At 40.3% G+C, this 23,162-nt stretch overlaps 1 protein-coding gene across 1 annotated transcript in view; it reads left to right on the top strand.

The window, feature by feature from the left end:
- The window catches only part of Asap (ArfGAP domain of ASAP), a gene marked incomplete in the record, with an annotated part of 838,555 nt that overhangs the window by 676,333 nt on the left and 139,060 nt on the right, over nucleotides 1-23,162 (top strand). Inside the window, 2 exon segments of the mRNA XM_070084261.1 lie at nucleotides 5,344-5,491; nucleotides 14,099-14,395. Coding sequence (XP_069940362.1) covers nucleotides 5,344-5,491; nucleotides 14,099-14,395 — 445 coding nt within the window.

Genomic DNA, 23,162 nt, shown 5'->3' with positions numbered 1-23,162 from the left:
GCACTATAGTTCCTTGTGTTGATACCTGCCCTGCAGCACTTGGTGAAATTGCTAAATTTTACCACCAAGTAATGTCATGTAGCATGTTAAACTATACTTGGAGAGTATTGTATGTATGTATTGTATTTACATATTGTATGTATCCCAATATGGAACAGTAAATTGTTAATTATGGTAAATGCAGTATTTTTTTGCTCTTGCTCTCTCTACCCTATGATATTATGTTTGTCCTCTCCCTGTTTGACAAACTTAGAAAAAAAGAAAAGACTTGTTCACTTTGGAGAGAAATGGTCCATGTGAGTTGGAGATGAAATGACTAGGGTTGTGAGGTTTGGAAAAGACTTAGAGGAAAGAGCATTCTTAAGGAATTTACTACTGCAGATACAGAAAGCACATAGAAAGACACCTGTGATGATGGCACATTTAGTCTTGGTGTTAGGGAGCAAGTAGAAGTAGAGAAAACAACGTTGGCTGGTGGGTTTGTGGTAGACTTTGAAATGTAGTTCATGGTCAGATTTGCCAAATATAACATGAAGGAAAAGGAGAGTTCTATCTTCTTCAAGTATAAATTTAATAGATGGCTTGATTTAATTGAGCTTGTGTTGGAGTGCAGGGACATAAAATCTTGTAGGAGACATAGATAAGGGAATAAATAGTGACATTAGCAAATTTGCTGATGACACCAAAATAGGCCATCCAATTCTAATGAGGACATTAGAGTACTCCAGGATGATTTGAATAGACTGATGCAACAGTCGGAGAAGTGGCAGATGCAGTTTAATATAGACAAATGCAAAGTTTTAAATGTTGGACAGGAAAATAACCATGCCACATATAAACTAAATACGTAATATAGATCTTAATATTACGGATTGCGAAAAGGATTTAGGAGTTCTGGTTAGCAGTAATCTGAAACCAAAACAACAGTACATAAGTGTTCACAATAAAGCGAACAGAATCCTTGGCTTCATAGCAAGAAGTATAAATAATAGAAGTCCTCAGGTTGTTCTTCAATGCTATATATTTTTGGTTAGGCCTCATCTAGATTATGCTACACAGTTTTGGTCACCGTATTACAGAATAGACAATTTTCTTCTTCTTATTCTTTTTAGTAATCTTTACAGGAAAAGGGGTTACTAGCCCATTGTTCCCGGCATTTTAGTTGACTTTTACAACACGCATGTGTTGTAATGTCACCATGGTTGTTTAATATATTTATAGATGGGGTTGTTAAGGAAGTAAATGCTAGGGTGTTTGGGAGAGGGGTGGGATTAAATTATGGGGAATCAAATTCAAAATGGGAATTGACACAGTTACTTTTTGCTGATGATACTGTGCTTATGGGAGATTCTAAAGAAAAATTGCAAAGGTTAGTGGATGAGTTTGGGAATGTGTGTAAAGGTAGAAAGTTGAAAGTGAACATAGAAAAGAGTAAGGTGATGAGGGTGTCAAATGATTTAGATAAAGAAAAATTGGATATCAAATTGGGGAGGAGGAGTATGGAAGAAGTGAATGTTTTCAGATACTTGGGAGTTGACGTGTCGGCGGATGGATTTATGAAGGATGAGGTTAATCATAGAATTGATGAGGGAAAAAAGGTGAGTGGTGCGTTGAGGTATATGTGGAGTCAAAAAACGTTATCTATGGAGGCAAAGAAGGGAATGTATGAAAGTATAGTAGTACCAACACTCTTATATGGGTGTGAAGCTTGGGTGGTAAATGCAGCAGCGAGGAGACGGTTGGAGGCAGTGGAGATGTCCTGTTTAAGGGCAATGTGTGGTGTAAATATTATGCAGAAAATTCGGAGTGTGGAAATTAGGAGAAGGTGTGGAGTTAATAAAAGTATTAGTCAGAGGGCAGAAGAGGGGTTGTTGAGGTGGTTTGGTCATTTAGAGAGAATGGATCAAAGTAGAATGACATGGAAAGCATATAAATCTATAGGGGAAGGAAGGCGGGGTAGGGGTCGTCCTCGAAAGGGTTGGAGAGAGGGGGTAAAGGAGGTTTTGTGGGTAAGGGGCTTGGACTTCCAGCAAGCGTGAGTGAGCGTGTTAGATAGGAGTGAATGGAGACGAATGGTACTTGGGACCTGACGATCTGTTGGAGTGTGAGCAGGGTAATATTTAGTGAAGGGATTCAGGGAAACCGGTTATTTTCATATAGTCGGACTTGAGTCCTGGAAATGGGAAGTACAATGCCTGCACTTTAAAGGAGGGGTTTGGGATATTGGCAGTTTGGAGGGATATGTTGTGTATCTTTATATGTGTATGCTTCTAGACTGTTGTATTCTGAGCACCTCTGCAAAAACAGTGATAATGTGCGAGTGTGGTGAAAGTGTTGAATGATGATGAAAGTATTTTCTTTTTGGGGATTTTCTTTCTTTTTTGGGTCACCCTGCCTCGGTGGGAGACGGCCGACTTGTTGAAAAAAAAAAAAATTACAGAATAGATATAAATGCACTGGAAAACATACAAAGGAGGACAACAAAGTTGATCCCATGTATCAGAAGTCTTTCCTATGAGGATAGACTGAGGACCCTGAATCTGCACTCTCTAGAGTGCGTAGAATTGGGGGGATATGATTGAGGTGTATGAATGGAAAACAGGAATTAATAAAGGGGATGTAAATAGCGTGCTAAAAATATCTAACATAAACAGGACTCAAAGCAGTGGTTTTAAGTTGGAAGAATTCAGATTCAGGAAGGATATAGGAAAGCACTGGTTTGGTAATAGAGTTGTGGGTGAGTAGAACAAATTCCCGAGTACCATCATAGAAGATAAGATAGTGTAGTTTTAAAAATAAGTTGGATAAATACACGAGTCCTAGGTAGTGGGATGGTAGACAGCAACCACCCAGGGAGGTACTGCCGTCCTGCCAGGTGAGTGTAAAACGGAAGCCGGTACGTACTTGTTTTACATGATGGTAGGATTGCTGGTGTCTTTTCTCGGTGTCATAAACATGCAAGATTTCAGGTATGCCTTGCTGCTTCTACTTACACTTAGGTCACACTACACATACATGTACAAGCATATATATACACACACACCACTGTTTTCTTCTATTTTCTTACTAGTTCTTGTTTATTTCCTCTTATCTCCATGGGGAAGTGGAACAGAATTCTTCCTCCGTAAGCCATGTGTGTCATAAGAAGCGACTAAAATGCCGAAAGCAAGGGGCTAGTAACCCTTTCTTCTATATACATTACTAAAATTAAAAAGAGGAACTTTTGTTTTTCTTTTTGGGTCACCCTGCCTCGGTGGGATACGGCTGGTTTGTTGAAAGCAGAAGAAGAAATACATAAGTGGGTGTGGGTGGGTGTGAGTTGGACCTGACTAACTTGTGCTACTAGGTCAGATGCCGTGCTCCTCTCTAAAGTGAATGTGGCTGACCTGACTAGGTTAAGGCATTGGCTTAAGCCGGTGGGAGAATTGGACCTGCCTCGCAAGGGACAGTAGGCCTGCTGCAGTGTTCCTTCTTTCTTATATGAAAAGGATGTCATCAACATAGTTCAGATAATAGTCTTTGTCATAGCCTTTTTTTTTTTTGTTTAATGGCTATACATGTCTTATCACTTTTCTTGGATGGGGTACAATACCAACTAACTCTATAATATGGGCAGGAATTTGATGGTAAATCACTTCACTTAAATGCTATGAGCTGTTACCTTCCTGTAATCAGTTTAGAGGGTCACTTATCATGTAGTCCTGTTCAAACTACAAAAATTAGCTTTTGTTACTTGTATATTTCTTATACATTTTTAAAGAAAATCCATTTCCATTTTAACAAAACAAAATGTGACATGAGTTAGTGGGAAAATTTAGGTGTAGTGAGTAGCACTTGCATCAGGTACTTAAAGTTACTCTCCCTCCCACCCATATAACAACCTGTTCTCATTTTATTACATAAATTTTTTGAGGCAGTATCCAGGATCAGTTTCTCAATGCTTCCTGTAACTTGCAAATGCTGTACTCTTGATTTTGCTTTTTTTGTTAGATTAGCTTAAATAACTCTATAAAAAGTATATTTAATCAGAAATAAGCACATTAAAAAATGGATGTAATGTGTGTGATAATGAGGTGGTGGAAAGTAACCAGGGATTGTTGACGTGTACAATTATTGCTTACAGTGTGATTGTGTTGCATGTAAAGTGTTTTTCTCTACAATATAAAAGAAAAAAAGGGTTTCATCTTTATTGAACATTCTGTGGTGTATGAGTCACCACCTTCATGTTAAGGAATGTAGAATGTTATGTCTTTGAGAAATCTGATGTGTGAGGGAGCTCATTTAATTTCACAATGTAGCAAAGCAGCTGCCCGAATGTATCTTAACTCATGGACTGGGGTGGAGAAGGGTTGAATAAAAATGTTTCCTAATAGATCGCCCCAGTACAGTGGAGCAACTTTCAGTGGTAGATAATTAAATGAGTTGTCTTGGTATTTCATAGATAAGAAATTGCTGCTTAATTTTGAGTTGGTAATATAAGTAGAAAATAAATATTTCATTAGAAGCTTTTAGTAATTTGTCAACAATTTTGTACTACCATACATAATGTGTATTTAGTCACTTTTTGTCTGTCATAAACAACTGGGCATATTTCAATATGGGCAGATGCTGTTAAGTCTCATTCAAAGCAAATAGCTTTTTTTTTTACAATTTGCACATATTTTTGTTAACACTACTTATATGTAATTGTTTATTTTACATAACATCATAGCTGGAATATCACTTTTATCAAATGTTTGATGTGAAATTTAAATATTTTTGCACTTAATATTTTGTTTTTAAATCCCCAACATATGTATGTATATACTATATGTCATGCTATTTTTAGGCAGAGTTTTTACACAAGTCAAAATACCCTAAGAATCAATCTTTAAAAATTCTTATGCATTACTATATATATTTTTGTAAATTAGGTATACAGTATACAAATTTAAAATTTTGCTCTAAAACTATTTTAGAAACCTTGATAAAATTTACTTAAAATAATTTTGTCAAATCCTTCCAAACCTATTGTGGGCTAATCAAAATTTAGTTAACATTATTTAACATAAATCAAATTCAGTAGATTTTATTATCATAAAACCAGGTTTTGCTTAGTTATTGCAACAGTAAACCTGCACTTGCCTTGACTGGCAAAACAATCATTGCTTTATTAGCCAAGGATCACAGGCTTTGCCTGAAAATCAAAACATATCCACACATCTTTATATATAATATATACAATACAGTATATAAATTTTATTTGGTTCACTTCATTATTCTGTAGTATAGCTAATCATTTGAGATACTTGTCTTTCCATTGCACATATTGCAGTATATACAATATTTGACTTTAAATTTTAGGGATGAAAGACGAGAATTCATTCAGTCAAAATATGTTCGAAGGGCTTTTGTTCAACCAACAACAGCAACACCAGAAGAACTACAGATCCAGTTAAGAGAAGTCATTAACAGTAATGATCTTTATGGTCTACTTCGTGTGTACTTTCAGGCAAGTACATTTTTTTTTATGGAATTTTTGGCCTGTGTAATAGATGAATAAATATTGTATCTGGTTTAATTTATACTTATACTGATATTTTATACATGTATGGCTATTTATGTACAGGTCTCCCTCAACATTCGCGAGGGTTAGGGGATCAAGAGCCTCGCGAATGTTGAAAAACCGTGAATGTTTGGTGCCCCAATATATTGTAGGGAAATATAATACAATACTGCTTCCTTAACTTGTTGAACCATGAACAGTCATAAAATACATGAAAACGCAAATTGTACTAAATATATACATGTTATGCTTTAATAACATGCATGTTATTAAATACCACTGCCTCCACCACTGCCTCCACCAATCCCTCCACCAATCCCTCCACCAATCCCTCCACCAATCCCTCCACCAATCCCTCTACCAATCCCTCCACCAATCCCTCCACCAATCCCTCCACCACTTCCTCAACCACCGCGAGTCCCTACTACCCTCCCTCTGACCCCCGCAACTGGCAGCCAGCCCTCCCACCACTCAGTGTGGTGAGTGTTTTGTTTGTTCATTATTTGCTATTAAACTACAGTATAAATAATGTAAACCCATTCATGACTGCATATTGGAATGGCTATTCGGACAGGTATTAGACGGTGACATCATGTGTTTACTCTTGAACACAGCAAAGAATCGAACATTTCTGCTACTGCTAATAATAACAATAGTAATAATAATAATAATAATAATAATAATAATAATAATAATAGTAGGTTGGTAGACAGCAACCACCCAGGGAGGTACTACCGTCCTGCCAAGTGAGTGTAAAACGAAAGCCTGTAATTGTTTTACATGATGGTAGGATTGCTGGTGTCTTTTGTCTGTCTCATAAATATGCAAGATTACAGGTACGTCTTGCTACTTCTACTTACACTTAGGTCACACTACACATACATGTACACGTTTATTTATACACACTCATCTGAGTTTTCTTTGATTTTATCTTAATAGTTCTTGGTCTTATTACTTTTCCTTTTATATCCATGGGGAAGTGGAATAAGAATCTTTCCTCCGTAAGCCATGCGTGTTGTAAAAGTCAACTAAAATGCCGGGAACAATGGGCTAGTAACCCCTTTTCCTGTAAAGATTACTAAAAAGAATAAGAAGAAGAAAATTGTCAAAGTGGGAAGTCTGAATGTGCGTGGATGTTGTGCAAATGATAAGAAAAAGATGATTGTGGATGTTATGAATGAGAAGAAACTGGATGTCCTGGCTTTAAGTGAAACAAAGCTGAAGGGGGTGGGAGAGTTTCAATGGAGAGGAATAAATGGGATTAGGTCAGGGGTTTCAAATAGAGTTAGAGCTAAAGAAGGAGTAGCAATAATGTTGAAGGATAAGCTATGGCAGGAAAAGAGGGACTACAAATGCATAAATTCAAGGATTATGTGGAGTAAAATAAAGATTGGATGTGAAAAGTGGGTTATAGTAAGCGTGTATGAACCTGGAGAAGAAAGAAGTGTAGAGGAGAGAGAGAGATTCTGGGAAATGTTGAGTGAATGCGTGGGGAGTTTTGAATCAAGTGTGAGAGTAATGGTGGTTGGGGATTTCAATGCTAAAGTGGGTAAAAATGTTATGGAGGGAGTAGTAGGTAAATTTGGGGTGCCAGGGGTAAATGTAAATGGGGAGCCTTTAATTGAGCTATGTTCTTTCTTCTTTCAACACGCCGGCCGTATCCCACCAAGGCGGGGTGGCCCAAAAGGAAAAACGAAAGTTTCTCCTTTCAAATTTAGTAATATATACAGGAGAAGGGGTTACTAGCCCCTTGCTCCCGGCATTGTAGTCGCCTCTTACAACACGCATGGCTTACGGAGGAAGAATTCTGTTCCACTTCCCCATGGAGATAAGAGGAAATAAACAAGAACAAGAACAAGAACTAGAAAGAAAATAGAAGAAAACCCAGAGGGGTATGTATATATACGCTTGTACATGTATGTGCAGTGTGACCTAAGTGTAAGTAGAAGTAGCAAGACGTACCTGAAATCTTGCATGTTCATGAGACAGAAAAAAGGACACCAGCAATCCTACCATCATGTAAAACAATTACAGGCTTTCGTTTTACACTCACTTGGCAGGACGGTAGTACCTCCCTGGGTGGTTGCTGTCTACCATCCTACTACCTACATTGAGCTATGTGTAGAAAGAAATTTGGTAATAAGTAATACATATTTTATGAAAAAGAGGATAAATAAATATACAAGGTATGATGTAGCACATAATGAAAGTAGTTAGATTATGTATTGGTGGATAAAAGGTTGATGGGTAGGCTCCAGGATGTACATGTTTATAGAGGGGCAACTGATATGTCAGATCATTATTTAGTTGTAGCTACAGTTAGAGTAAGAGGTAGATGGGAAAAGAGGAAGGTGGCAACAACAAGTAAGAGGGAGGTGAAAGTGTATAAACTAAGGGAGGAGGAAGTTCGGGCGAGATATAAGCGACTATTGGCAGAAAGGTGGGCTAGTGCAAAGATGAGTAGTGGGGGGCTTGAAGAGGGTTGGAATAGTTTTAAAAATGCAGTATTAGAATGTGGGGCAGAAGTTTGTGGTTATAGGAGGGTGGGGGCAGGAGGAAAGAGGAGTGATTGGTGGAATGATGAAGTAAAGGGTGTGATAAAAGAGAAAAAGGTAGCTTACGAGAGGTTTTTACAAAGCAGAAGTGTTATAAGAAGAGCAGAGTATATGGAGAGTAAAAGAAAGGTGAAGAGAGTGGTGAGAGAGTGCAAAAGGAGAGCAGATGAAAGAGTGGTAGAGGCACTGTCAAGAAATTTTAATGAAAATAAGAAAAAATTTTGGAGTGAGTTAAACAAGTTAAGAAAGCCTAGGGAAAGTATGGATTTGTCCATTAAAAACAGAGTAGGGGAGTTAGTAGATGGGGAGAGGGAGGTATTAGGTAGATGGCGAGAATATTTTGAGGAACTTTTAAATGTTGAGGAAGAAAGGGAGGCGGTAATTTCATGCACTGGCCAGGGAGGTATACCATCTTTTAGGAGTGAAGAAGAGCAGAATGTAAGTGTGGTGGAGGTACGTGAGGCATTACGTAGAATGAAAGGGGGTAAAGCAGCTGGAACTGATGGGATCATGACAGAAATGTTAAAAGCAGGGGGGGATATAGTGTTGGAGTGGTTGGTACTTTTGTTTAATAAATGTATGAAAGAGGGGAAGGTACCTAGGGATTGGCAGAGAGCATGTATAGTCCCTTTATATAAAGGGAAAGGGGACAAAAGATATTGTAAAAATTATAGAGGAATAAGTTTACTGAGTATACCAGGAAAAGTATACGGTAGAGTTATAATTGAAAGAATTAGAGGTAAGACAGAATGTAGAATTGCAGATGAGCAAGGAGGCTTCAGAGTGGGTAGGGGATGTGTAGATCAAGTGTTTACATTGAAGCATATATGTGAACAGTATTTAGATAAAGGTAGGGAAGATTTTATTGCATTTATGGATTTAGAAAAGGCGTATGATAGAGTGGATAGAGGAGCAATGTGGCAGATGTTGTAAGTTTATGGAATAGTTGGTAAGTTACTAAATGCTGTAAAGAGCTTTTATGAGGATAGTGAGGCTCAGGTTAGGCTGTGTAGAAGAGAGGGAGAATACTTCCCAGTAAAAGTAGGTCTTAGACAGGGATGTGTAATGTCACCATGGTTGTTTAATATATTTATAGATGGGGTTGTAAAGGAAGTAAATGCTAGGGTGTTCGCGAGAGGGGTGGGATTAAATTATGGGGAATCAAATTCAAAATGGGAATTGACACATTTACTTTTTGCTGATGATACTGTGCTTATGGGAGATTCTAAACAAAAATTGCAAAGGTTAGTGGATGAGTTTGAGAATGTGTGTAAAGGTAGAAAGTTGAAAGTGAACATAGAAAAGAGTAAGGTGATGAGGGTATCAAATGATTTAGATAAAGAAAAAATGGATATCAAATTGGGGAGGAGGAGTATGGAAGAAGTGAATGTTTTCAGATACTTGGGAGTTGACGTGTCGGCGGATGGATTTATGAAGGATGAGGTTAATCATAGAATTGATGAGGGAAAAAAGGTGAGTGGTGCGTTGAGGTATATGTGGAGTCAAAAAACGTTATCTATGGAGGCAAAGAAGGGAATGTATGAAAGTATAGTAGTACCAACACTCTTATATGGATGTGAAGCTTGGGTGGTAAATGCAGCAGCAAGGAGACGGTTGGAGGCAGTGGAGATGTCCTGTCTAAGGGCAATGTGTGGTGTAAATATTATGCAGAAAATTCGGAGTGTGGAAATTAGGAGAAGGTGTGGAGTTAATAAAAGCATTAGTCAGAGGGCAGAAGAGGGGTTGTTGAGGTGGTTTGGTCATTTAGAGAGAATGGATCAAAGTAGAATGACATGGAAAGCATATAAATCTATAGGGGAAGGAAAGAGGGGTAGGGGTCGTCCTCGAAAGGGTTGGAAAGAGGGGGTAAAGGAGGTTTTGTGGGCGAGGGGCTTGGACTTCCAGCAAGCGTGCACGAGCGTGTTAGATAGGAGTGAATGGAGACGAATGATACTTGGGACCTGACGATCTGTTGGAGTGTGAGCAGGGTAATATTTAGTGAAGGGATTCAGGGAAACCGGTTATTTTCATACAGTCGGACTTGAGTCCTGGAAATGGGAAGTACAATGCCTGCACTTTAAAGGAGGGGTTTGGGATATTGGCAGTTTGGAGGGATATGTTGTGTATCTTTATACGTATATGCTTCTAAACTGTTGTATTCTGAGCACCTTCTGCAAAAGCAGTGATAATGTGTGAGTGTGGTGAAAGTGTTGAATGATGATGAAAGTATTTTCTTTTTGGGGATTTTCTTTCTTTTTTGGGTCACCCTGCCTCGGTGGGAGACGACCGACTTGTTGAAAAAAAAAAAATAATAATAATAATAAATACGATATAATTGAAGAAGGAAATTGTACAAAATTACGAGGGAGTGGTTGACACATCGTCAGTGTGACTTTGTTTATGCTGGAGTGAGCATTAGTCTCCATGCTCTTCCAAACATTTCACAATAATTCAGAGGTTGAGGCAGTGGTATTTAATAACATATATGTTATAAATAATAATAGTACATGTTGTTATTAATAACATGTACTATTATTATATATATGTTGTTATTATTTATAACATATGTGTTATAACATTGTTATTAAATACCATTGCCTCAATCGCTGCCTCAACCGCTGCTTCAACGGCTGCCTCAACCACTGCCTCAACCGCTGCCTCAACCGCTGCCTCAACCACTGCCTCAACCACTGCCTCTACCACTGCCTCTACCACTCCAGTCACACTCAATCTGCAAGCACCAAACACAATGAATTATTGTGAAATGTGTGGAAGAGCAAGGAGACTAATGCTCACTCCAGCATAAACAAAGCCATACTGACGATGTGTCAACCACTCCCTTGTATTTTTGTACAATTTCCTTCTTCAATTATCTTCTTCTTCTTCTTCTGCTTCTTCTGCTTCTTCTGCTGCTGCTTCTGCTGCTGCTTCTGCTGCTGCTTCTGCTGCTGCTTCTGCTGCTGCTTCTGCTGCTGCTTCTGCTGCTGCTTCTGCTGCTGCTTCTGCTGCTGCTTCTGCTGCTGCTTCTGCTGCTGCTTCTGCTGCTGCTTCTGCTGCTGCTTCTGCTGCTGCTGCTGCTGCTGCTGCTGCTGCTTCTGCTGCTGCTTCTGCTGCTGCTTCTGCTGCTGCTTCTGCTGCTGCTTCTGCTGCTGCTTCTGCTGCTGCTTCTGCTGCTGCTTCTTCTTCTGCTGCTTCTTCTTCTGCTGCTTCTGCTGCTGCTTCTGCTGCTGCTTCTGCTGCTGCTTCTGCTGCTGCTACTGTTACTGCTGCTGCTGTTTCTGCTGCTTCTGCTGCTGCTACTACTGCTGCTGTTTCTGCTGCTGTTTCTGCTGCTGCTTCTGCTGCTGCTTCTGCTGCTCCTGCTGCTGCTTCTGCTGCTGCTTCTGCTACTGATACTGCTGCTGCTTGCTTCTGCTGCTGCTACTGCTGCTGCTGCTGCTGCTTGCTGCTGCTGCTGCTTGCTGTTGCTGCTTCTGCTTGCTGCTGCTTGCTGCTGCTGTTGCTGCTTGCTGCTGCTTGCTGCTGCTGCTGCTGCTGCTGCTGCTGCTGCTGCTGCTGCTGCTGCTGCTGCTGCTGCTGCTGCTGCTGCTGCTGCTGCTGCTGCTGCTGCTGCTGCTGCTGCTGCTGCTGCTGCTGCTGCTGCTGCTGCTGCTGCTGCTGCTGCTGCTGCTGCTGCTGCTGCTGCTGCTGCTGCTGCTGCTGCTGCTGCTGCTGCTGCTGCTGCTGCTGCTGCTGCTGCTGCTGCTGCTGCTGCTGCTGCTGCTGCTGCTGCTGCTGCTGCTGCTGCTGCTGCTGCTGCTGCTGCTGCTGCTGCTGCTGCTGCTGCTGCTGCTGCTGCTGCTGCTGCTGCTGCTGCTGCTATTATTATTATTATTATTATTATTTATTAGCTGTAGCAGAAATGTTTGATTCTTTGCTGTGCTCAAGAGTAAATACGTACATGATGTCACTGTCTAATACCTGTCCGAATAGCCATTCCAATATGCAGTCATGAATGGGTTTACATTAATAACAAAAAAAAAGTGAGTTATTTGTGTAATGGGTTTATATTATTTATACTGTAGTTTAATAGCAAATAATGAACAAACAAAACACTCAGCACACTGAGTGGTGGGAGGGCTGGCTGCCAGTTGCGGGGGTCGGAGGGAGGGTAGTAGGGACTCACAGGTGGCGGGAAACTTAAATATGATTTGGCAGCTGGGAATTTGGCGGTTGGGAATTCGCGAATGTGTGAAGCCCGTGAATGTTGAGGGAGAGCTGTTATTCTGCTTCAGCTCATTTCAAAGCCCAGCCCTATCTAAGGTATACTACCACCACTCCAGGATGCAACCCACAACAGTTGACTAATTTTCAAAAAAAAAAAAATAATCAGTATGTTTTAAAGCTATTGTCACTTTCTCTAATCTTAATTTTTTGCCGTTACTCTCTCTCTCTTCTGTTCTGGCTTCCTCTTCTGACTTTATTTCCCTTAAATACTCTTGATCTTCAAGGGGTATGACTTGATGACAGTGAGAGGCTGTTGGACCAAGGAGCTACCTTCTCTTGTCTTGGGGCAACCCTGATCACCTGTTTCCCAAGCATTGTATGATCCCTATGGGTTTAACACTTTCCAATGAATGTAATATATAAATATGCTTGTATATTTACTGTAATATAGTATCTGATTCTCCATGCCTTTAATACACTCACTCTTAACCATGTCTTTTCAGTTGGTGTTTTAAGATTTTCAATTAATCAAAATCTTTTTATTCAAGGGAATTTACTTGCCAGCAAAGAACTAGGGTGTGGGCCCTATTAATGACAGGACAATTGAAATTTACCATTCTCAGAATGGCTTTTAACCCTTTGACTGTCGCGACCTCAAATCCTAAAGTGTATTTAAAAAAAAAAAAAAACTTATGAAATGATAGAGAATCTTTTCCCAATGTTAATGACACCAAAAGTATGAAATTTGGTGAAAAACTTACGGAATTACGCTCTCACGAAATTAGCGATCTTGGCTATGTTTGCACAGTGATTTCACCCACTTTGAGCCATATTTTCAGCCAATTCCATTGTTCCAGTCAACCAAACTCAGAGCTGTTTCTTTAGAACTCCATTTGTTCTATCGATTGAGTACAAAAAACTGCCCATATGCTGATTTAAAATACCCAATAAAGTGGTCAGAAATTGTCAATTTGGCCAATTTCACGTAAATTAAAAAAGATGCCAATTTCAAAATAGGGTCCAGAATGAACAGTGCAGACATTCCTCTCACTAAAATAACATTTTCTCTGTTCATCAGTCATATCTCCAGGCCCCTCTTACATTATGCTTGCTTTCTATTTTGAATTTTTATTCACACAATTAAATAGAAGATTTACTGTTATGCAGACTACTGCATTATTGTAATAATTGTATAAATAATGTCGACCCAGTCATGACTGTGTATTTGAATGGCTAGTTGGACACTTATTGGACTTACTGTGTATTATTGCTTACTCTTGAACTTTTGCAAAAATTGAACATTTCCACTACTTTGAGCTCAATTTCAAGGTCCTTTTCATTGTGAAACCAATCAAAATCATCTCTATTTCTGTAATATGTCTTTGATTCTATCAAATGAGCCCAAGAAAATAAGAATACAACCGTAAGTACTATACGAAAATACACCTCAAAGTCAGCGTTTTAATCCAAAAACACAGTTGGAGGTTTTTTTCTCATGCACTGCGTGTTGTAGGATTTTTTTTTATACTGCTCACACTGACCACACAGACCCATTCTCTCGGTGTGGGCCTACCAGCTTTCTCTTGCTTGATTTGAAGCCGCTAGAATTTTGGAGTATAAATACATCAAAAGCACTGGCTCGTAAGACGTATGTATACCACTGAAACAGTCAAAGGGTTAAGTTGTTAATGGGAATTAGAATAATAATTTAAAAAATATATATAGTTGAGATTGCTTATGTATATTTGCATTGTATAAAACTACATTTCCTTAATGTTTTATTTTATTATAGGGTGGTGATTTAGGGCTCCCATTAACAGCTCTTGAAGAATGTGCACTTCATGTAGCAATTTACCAAGAAAATGGTGCCTCGCTTCCATTAGTGGACTTCTTGGTCCAGAACAGTCACTCACTGGATCGCCAGACCCGGGAGGGCAACACTCCTCTACACTATTGTGTCATCTCCAATAAGCCTGAATGCATGAGGCTACTACTCAGAGTGGGTGCCAACCCCAGTATAGAGAATAATAATGGCAAGACTCCACTAGATATTGCAAATGAACGGAACTGCAGGCTCATGGAAGATATGGTATATTAATTTTTCTACTTTTCACGTATATAAGGCTACACATTTTGTTCTAGATAATCCTTGATTTAATGGACTGATTGGGGAGAGGGGGTAGGGGTGTCATGAAAGCCAGTTGCTCATTACATCTGGATTAGTTGAATAGTTTTTCATGATTAACAGATGTGGACATTACTGGACAATTCTGATTTCTCAGGCCAAAGATTTTGTCGTAAATCCAATAAGTCAAGGTCTGTTAAAATTTAGGGTTTACCTTGTTGATAATTTTTGATGGTTTTATCAACCATACCCATTACTCTCCACCAACATTGGATACATATTCTAATATCATCTGCTGCAGCAGATGATGTTAGATGAATGTGAGTGTGGGGGAGGTGCATGAGGCATTACGTAGAATGAAAGGGGGTAAAGCAGCTGGAACTGACAGGATCATGACAGAAATGTTAAAAGCAGGGGAGACACACATTGTTGGAATGGTTGGTATTTTTGTTTAATAAATGTATGAAAGAAGGGAAGGTACCTAGGGATTGGCGGAGAGCATGTATACTCCCTTTATATAAAGGGAAGGGGGACAAAAGAGATTGTAAAAATTATAGAGGAATAAGTTCACTAAGTATACCAGGAAAAGTGTACAGTAGGGTTATTGTTGAAAGAATTAGAGGTAAGGCAGAATGTAGAATTGTGGATGAGCAAGGAGGTTTTAGAGTGGGTAGGGAATGTGTAGATCAAGTGTTTACATTTAAGCATGGTATAAACCTTGGTAATAAATACCGACAAGTTGGTTTAGAAAGACACGTAAGCAAACACTATAACATATTTATTAGAAAACGTTTCGGTCCTGGGACCTTGATCACTTCTAACATACAGAGGTAGAAAGACATTATATATATATAGGCGGAGAGTGAGATGTGACGCACGTGACCTGAGGAATGTCATAAGAACATAAGAATGGAGGAACACTGTAGAAGGCCTACTGGCCCATGCGAGGGAAGTCCTTATCAAAACAACCTCTACCTGTGATGAGGACGGGTAGACGATGAAATCATGTGACTCCTGTGTTGTTGGGTTGGTGCTGCTTAAGTATCATGTATGCCAATGTTTTTGAAATTTTGTAGTTTCCAGTGTTGCGTTCTATAGTGTCGGTGACGGCGATTAGTGAGGCTTCTAGGCACCGTCGGCGTCTGAGGTCTGGTTCAGTGAGAACGAGTTTTGCCTCGTTCCAGTTCATCAAATGCCCCGTGGAGTCTCTGTGGAGGACACAGGCGTACCTTACATCGTCTCTGTTAGAGGCATTTCGATGTTCATTCAGGCAGACTGCAAGATCTCTGCCTGTCTCGCCTACATATTTCTTGGGACAGAACCCACAGGGGATAGTGTAGACTCCTGCTGTAGAAGTTAGAGGTGTGGGGCTGCGTTTCGTAGTGACATCTTTGATAGATGATGTGTTTATGGTGGAAACGTTGATGTTACTCATAGCAAGTGCCCGGCGAGTATTCGTGGCAACATCGCCACATGGGAGTACTATGAACTGTTTAGGGGGCTGTTCCATGGGCGGTTTGTTGAGGATAGCTTGTGCCTTGAGTCTGCAATCTCGGATGAAGAAAGATGGGAACTGAAGACATGTAAAGGCTTGTGTTATGTAAGTGCATTCTTCTTCTAGAAAACAAGGGCTGGAGATGCGAAGAGCTCTCAAGAAGAAGCCAATGAGGACTCCTCTCTTAGTGCGGGTGTCTTGGTGTGAATAAAAATGTATAAGATCGTCCTTGTTGGTAGGTTTTCTATACACTTTGAAGAGAAGTTTGTCACTGTCGGGAGATCTGCACAGTAGAACGTCGAGGAAAGGAAGTTTGCCATCATTTTCGAGTTCAAGTGTAAACTTTATTGATGGTTCAACTGCATTGATCTTGTTGAGAAGGGCCTGGATATTGAGACGTCTCGGATAGAAAACCAATATATCATCAACGTATCTTAGCCAGGTAACGGTGTTGGGAATGAGGGTGCTGAATTTCTCTGTCTCCAGGTTTTCCATGAAGAGGTTGGCAAGCACAGCACTGAGCAGGCTGCCCATTGCCATCCCAAAGCATTGTTTGTAACAGTTGTCCTGATACTTGAAGAAGTTGAAATTAACACAAAGTTCCACTAGATTGATGAAATCTAGAAGAGGTAAAGGGAGGTCGTGGTTTTCAGTGAGCCTCTGTCTCAGAATGTTGATTACGACCATTTCGACTTACGACCGGTTTCTCGGAACCGAACTCGGTCGTAAGTCGGATGGTAGGTGTATATAAACTCACTGTATTGAACACAATAACCGCACTAAAGTTATTATCATATTATTGTTTACCACTGTTGTTTATTACAATAAACATGCACAAATCTTGCATAATACTAATGTTCTATCATATATTTACATATTTACAATCACTGGACATGATTTTAGAACTGCTGGAGCTTGTGGAACTCCTTGAAACAAGGCACCATGCACAGAGGTACCTTACATTCCTCACTCATAAACCGAGTGTCTTTGCGTCTTTGCTGCCGTCATTTTGTTTGTGCACAGACAATGCATCTCTTCTGAGCAAATTTCTTCTGAGTTGAAGGAAGATGTATTATGAAATGATCACCTTCCCTCCTCAAACACTTGGGTATATCCTGAGGAGTTCGAGGACCTTGTTGTATAGCAGGTGTTGTTACCTGGTACTTCATTATGAGTTGTCTGACAAGACAAACAAGATTCACCATACGGTGGTCTGTTGCCAGTCTTCATTTGGTACATATTATATGCATTGAGCATTGAAATGTCCATGAGATGGAAGAAAAGTTTTAAGTACCACTTGTAACTTTTACGAACACAATCAACAAAGCCAATCTTCATGTCACATTTGTCAACCAAGCGCATGTTTTGTGTATAATCAATCACTGTCACTGGTTTTCGAATACGTTCATTAGTCACTCGATCAACTTTGCCACTGTCTTGCATTTCATTACGGTGAATGGTTGTCAACAATGTGACATCTCGTTTGTCATGCCACTGTAATGCCATGATGTCATTGGCAGTAAACACCTGCACGTCATCACCACGAGCACCTACGTTGAGCCTGGGCATATGTTTATGATTAGAACGCACTGTGCCACACACATCTGTCTTGTTCACTCGCAAGAAATCACTGAGTAATGGGCTTGTGTACCAGTTATCAGTATATAATGTATGCCCCTTACCAAGATAAGGTGCCATCATGCTTCTCACTACGTCACTTGAGATACCCAATAACATCTTGGTATCTTTCAATATTTTACTTCCCGTGTATACAACAATATCCAATTCCAGGCCACTGTCACAGTCACAGAGTACAAACAGTTTTATACCAAAGCGTTTCCTCTTGCTCGGTATATACTACTTGAATGACAGCCTACCTTTGAACAAAATCAAAGACTCGTCAATTACAAGATTCTTGAATGGATAAAAGTATATGCTGAACTTTTGTTTGAGATACATAAAAACATTTCTAATCTTGTATAACTTGTCACTTCTGTCAGGCCTGGTTTTGTCAGAGAAGTGCAACATACGTAAGAGTAAGATAAACCTGTTCACTGGGATGATTTCACTGAAGACCGGGGTAGAAATTAGCTGATCTGTGGACCAGTATGCTTTTATATTATGCTTATAGACATGAGGCATAAGCATTATTGTTGCAAAAAGCAAATGCATTTCTGTAACAGTCGTCTCTTTCCACCGATGTAGTCTTGACTGTGGTGATATGATCGTATTTGCCATAGTGTACTCAAAATACTTACTGCTTTCTCTGACAATAGTTTCCATCAATGGCTGGTCAAAGAATAATTCAAAGAATTCCAGTTCATTTGCAGTGTTTCCAAGGTTACAAGTTGGTAGAATTCCACTTTCAGAGTCATCAGAGTGGTGGGGCTTGGGAACAAAATTGGGATTTTGCTGCCAATCCCAGATACGGTTTGCTGGTGGATACTGGACATCATAGGCTGGTTGTGCAGGTAGTTGTGGTGGGCTGGTGGCTGACGCTCCGCTTTGTCCTTGAACTGCAGAGTCAGCAGCGTGGGTCCCAGACTGGGCTGGTGAGTCAAGCATGGCCGTGGCACTACCATCACCACTACCACCATCTAGTGATGCCTGTGGTCTATCCATGCCAAGTGTAGCCACATCATCCTCACTATCACTATACCTGGTGTAGGGCCACGGGATGTACTCCGGGATGTACTCCGTCCCCTGGGCACGGCATAGGGTACACTACCCGAGCGCATGTGGCAGTGTACATACCGACGCTTCACTGGTGAATATGATTCCTCACTATCACTACTCGAATGATCGTCAAGAGCAATAAAATGACAATCCACATCACTATCATCATCATTAATGAAGTCAGAGGCCTGGCCACGCGAAAATAATAGTTTTCTCTTTCGTTGAGGTACAACCGACCGTGACTGACGAGTGCCCACACCAGAGGTAGAAGGTTGAGGATCGTCAGGGTTTTCTGCACTATTATCGATATCCTGGTCATTCCTTTCGGTCACTAACTGATCAAAGCCAAAGAATTCGTCTTCATTTCCACTTCCATCACTGTCAGAACTATCAGATAGGAACAGGAGAGTCCCAATTTTCCTTGGAGTGAGAGCTGCCTTGTGACGAGGCATGGTGAACAAGGGTAACTGAGCCAGCGTTCCCACAATGCTATGCGGGTGCCTAGATTTTTTGTTTATGGCGCACTCCCACCATGCAGACCCGTTCTCTCACATGTAGGCCTATGAGCATTTTCATGCTAAATTTGACGGCGCTAGAATTTTGGGGTAGATCTACGCTTTGGACACTCAACGTGAAGCCGTAGATCTACGGGACGGACCCTGGAAGGGTTAAATCTCTCAAACGAACCTTTGCTAGCCTTAAATTCACTAACATCACTAGTTGCAGGCATTTTTTTAATTAAATTGTCATGCAACTGCCTTGCTTTTTCACATATTATTGACTGAGATGCACTATCTCCTGATAATTGTTTTTCGTTTATCCACACCAACAACAGTCTCTCCACATCTTCGAGTATTTGCGATCTCTGTTTTGAAAACATACTTGCACCTTTCGCAACAACAGCTTCCATGATTACCTTTCTGTTGGCCAAGATAGTAGTGATGGTTGATTGGGGTTTGTTATACAACCTGGCCAGCTTGGAGGCACTCACTCTACTTTTGTACTTTGCAATTATCTCTTTTTTCAATTCCATAGTAATTCTCGCCCTTTTTACCAAAAGGTTGGCACTAGAAGCTTTCTTGGGGCCCATGGTGGCTTATTTAGCGGTTAAAAGCAGTAAAAACACTGGAATAATACAAAATGTATCGCAGGTACACGTGGAACCGACTGCAGTGGCTTGTAAACAGTGGCATACTAGCTGAAGGCAGGGCAGCTGAGGTATGCTCAGGCTGGATGGATAGGCGGACGCGTTCAGGACGAATGTCCTTACCCAACTTTTTCATCATTGGTCGAGCCAATATTTTTATACAAAAATGTATCTTCGCCCGATTTTATCGTTACTTGATGCCATCATTGGTGGAGGGTCCACTGTATATTATTTTATTTTTATTTATTAAGACAACGGCTGATTCCCACCAAGGCAGGGTGGCTTGAAAAAGAAAAACTTTTATCATTCACTCCATCACTGTCTTTCCAGAGGGGTGCTGTACACTACAGTTATACAACTGCAACAGTAACACCCTTCCTTCAGATTGCAGGCACTGTACTTCCCATCTCCAGGGCTAAGTCTTGACTGCCAGTTTCCCTGAATCCCTTCATAAATGTTGCTTTGCTCACACTCCAACTGCACGTCAAGTATTAAAAAACCATTTGTCTCCATTCACTCCTATCAAATATGCTCACGCATGCTTGCTGGAAGTCTAAGCCCCTCGCACACAAAACCTCCTTTACCCTTCCCTCCAACCTTTCCTAGGCCGACCCCTACCCTGCCTTCCCTCCACTACAGATTTATACTCTAAGTCATTCTATTTTGTTCCATTCTCTCTACATGTCCAAACCACCTCAACAACCCCTCCTCAGCCCTCTGGATAATAGTTTTGGTAATCCCACACCACCACCTAATTTCCAAACTACGAATTCACTGCATTATATTCACACCACACAGTGCCCTTAGACATGACATCTCCACTGCCTCCAACCTTCTCCTTGTTGCAACATTCATCACCCATGCTTCACACCCATATAGTGTTGGTATAACTATACTCTCATACATTCCCCTCTTTGATTCCACGGATGAAGTTCTTTGTCTCCACACTCCTAAGTGCACCACTCATCTTTTACCCTCATCAATTCTATGATTCACCTCATCTTTCATAGACCCATCTGCTGACACATCCACTCCTAAATATCTGAAAACATTCACCTCCTCCATACTCTCTCTCTCTCCAATCTTGTATCCAATCTTTCATCATGTAATCTTTTTGTTGTTCTCATCACCTTACTCTTTCCTATATTCACTTTTAATTTTCTTCTTTTACATACCCTACCAAATTCATCCACTAACTTTGCAACTTCTCTTCAGAATCTTCCAAAAGCACAGTATCATCAGCAAAAAGCAACTATGACAACTCCCACTGTGTGTTTGATTTTTTATCTTTTAACCCCACACCTCTTGCCAAGACTCTCACATTCACTTCTCTTACAACCCCATCTGTAAATATACTGAACACCCACGGTGACATCATGCATCCTTGTCTAACGCCTACTTTTACTGGGACGTAATCTCCCTCTCTCCTACATACTCTAACCTGAGCCTCACTATCCTCTTAAAAACTCTTCACTGCTTTCAGTAACCTACCTCCTATTCCATACACCTGCAAAATCTGCCACATTGCCCCCTCTCCACCCTGTCATTTGCCTTTTCCAAATCCATAAATGCCAGAAAAACCTCTTTAGCCTTATGTAAATGCTATTCACCTCTGTTTCACTGTAAACACTTGGTCTACACACCCCCTATCTTACCTGAAGCCTCCTTGTTAATCTGCTATCCTACTCTCCATCTTCCTCTTAATTCTGTCAATAATAACTTTACCATACACTTTACCAGTTATACTCAACAGACTTCTTCTTTCAACAAACCGGCCATATCCCACCAAGGCAGGGTGGCCCAAAAACAAAAACGAAAGTTTCTCTTTAAATTTAGTAATTTATTCAGGAGAAGGGGTTACTAGCCTCTTGCTCCCGGCATTTTAGTCACCTCTTACAACACGCATGGCTTACGGAGAAAGAATTGAATTCTGTTCCACTTCCCCATGAAGATAAGAGGAAATAAACAAGAACAAGAACTATATAGAAAATAGAAGAAAACCCAGATGGGTGTGTGTATATATATGCTTGTACATGTATGTGTAGTGTGACCTAAGTGTAAGTAGAAGTAGCAAGATGTACCTGAAATCTTGCATGTTTGAGACAGAAAAAAGGACACTAGCAATCCTACCATCATGTAAAACAATAACAGGCTTTCATTTTACACTCACTTGGCATGACGGTAGTGCCTCCCTGGGTGGTTGCTGTCTACCAACATACTACCTAGAACTAAACAGACTTATGCCCCTATAATTTTTGCACTCTCTTTTGTCCCCTATGCCTTTATGCGAAGGAACTATGCATGCTCTCTTCCAATCCCTAGGTACCTTACCCTCTTCCATACATTTATTAAATAATAGCACCAACCACTCCAAAACTATATATCTACCTGCTTTTAACATTTCTATCTTTATCCCATCAATCCCAGGTGCCTTACCCCCTTTCACTTTATCCACTGCCTCACAAACTTCCCCCACACTTACAACTGGCTCTTCCTCACTCCTACAAGATGTTATTCCTCCTTGCCCTATGCACAAAATCACAGCTTCTCCATCTTCATCAACATTTAACAATTCCTCAAAATATTCTCTCCATCTTCCTGATACCTCTAACTCTCCATTTAATAACTCTCCTCCTATTTTTAACTGTCAAATCCATTTGTTCCCTAGGCTTCCTGAACTTATTAATCTCACTCCTGAACTTTTTCTTATTTTCAACAAAATTTGTTGATAACATCTCACCCACTTTCTCATTTGCTCTCATTTTACATTGCTTCACCACTCTCTTAACCTCTCTTTTTCTCTCCATATAGTCTTCCCTCCTTGCATCACTTCTTCTTTGTAAAAATCTCTGATATCCTAACTTTTTCTCCCTTACTACTCTCTTTACATCATCACTCCACCAGTCACTCTTCTTCCCTCCCACACCCACTTTCCTGTAACCACAAACTTCTGCTGAACACTCTAACACTGCATTCTTAAACCTACCCCATATATCTTCAACCCCATTCGACTAGCCCATTTCTCCTCCAACAGTTGTTTGTATCTTACCCTAACTGCCTCCTCTTTTAGTTTCGAGACCTTCACCTCTCTCTTACTTGCTGCTTCTGTTTTCCTTGTATCCCATCTACCTTTTACTCTCACTGTAGCTACAACTAAAAAGTGATTTGATATATCTGTGGCCTCTCTATAAACATGTACATCCTGAAGTCTACTCAACAGTCTTTTATCTACCAATACGTAGTCCAGTAAACTACTGTCATTACGCCCTACATCATGTCTTGTATACTTCTTTATCCTCTTTTTCTTAAAATATGTATTACCTATAACTAAACCCCTTTCTATACAAAGTTCAATCAAAGGGCTCCCATTATCATTTACACCTGGCACCCCAAACTTACCTACCACACCCTTT

This window comes from Cherax quadricarinatus, chromosome 12, assembly GCF_038502225.1.
Source record: "Cherax quadricarinatus isolate ZL_2023a chromosome 12, ASM3850222v1, whole genome shotgun sequence".
NCBI lineage: Eukaryota > Metazoa > Arthropoda > Malacostraca > Decapoda > Parastacidae > Cherax > Cherax quadricarinatus.
Note: the sequence above shows the minus strand (reverse complement) of the source record. Positions and strands in the feature narration are given on the sequence as shown.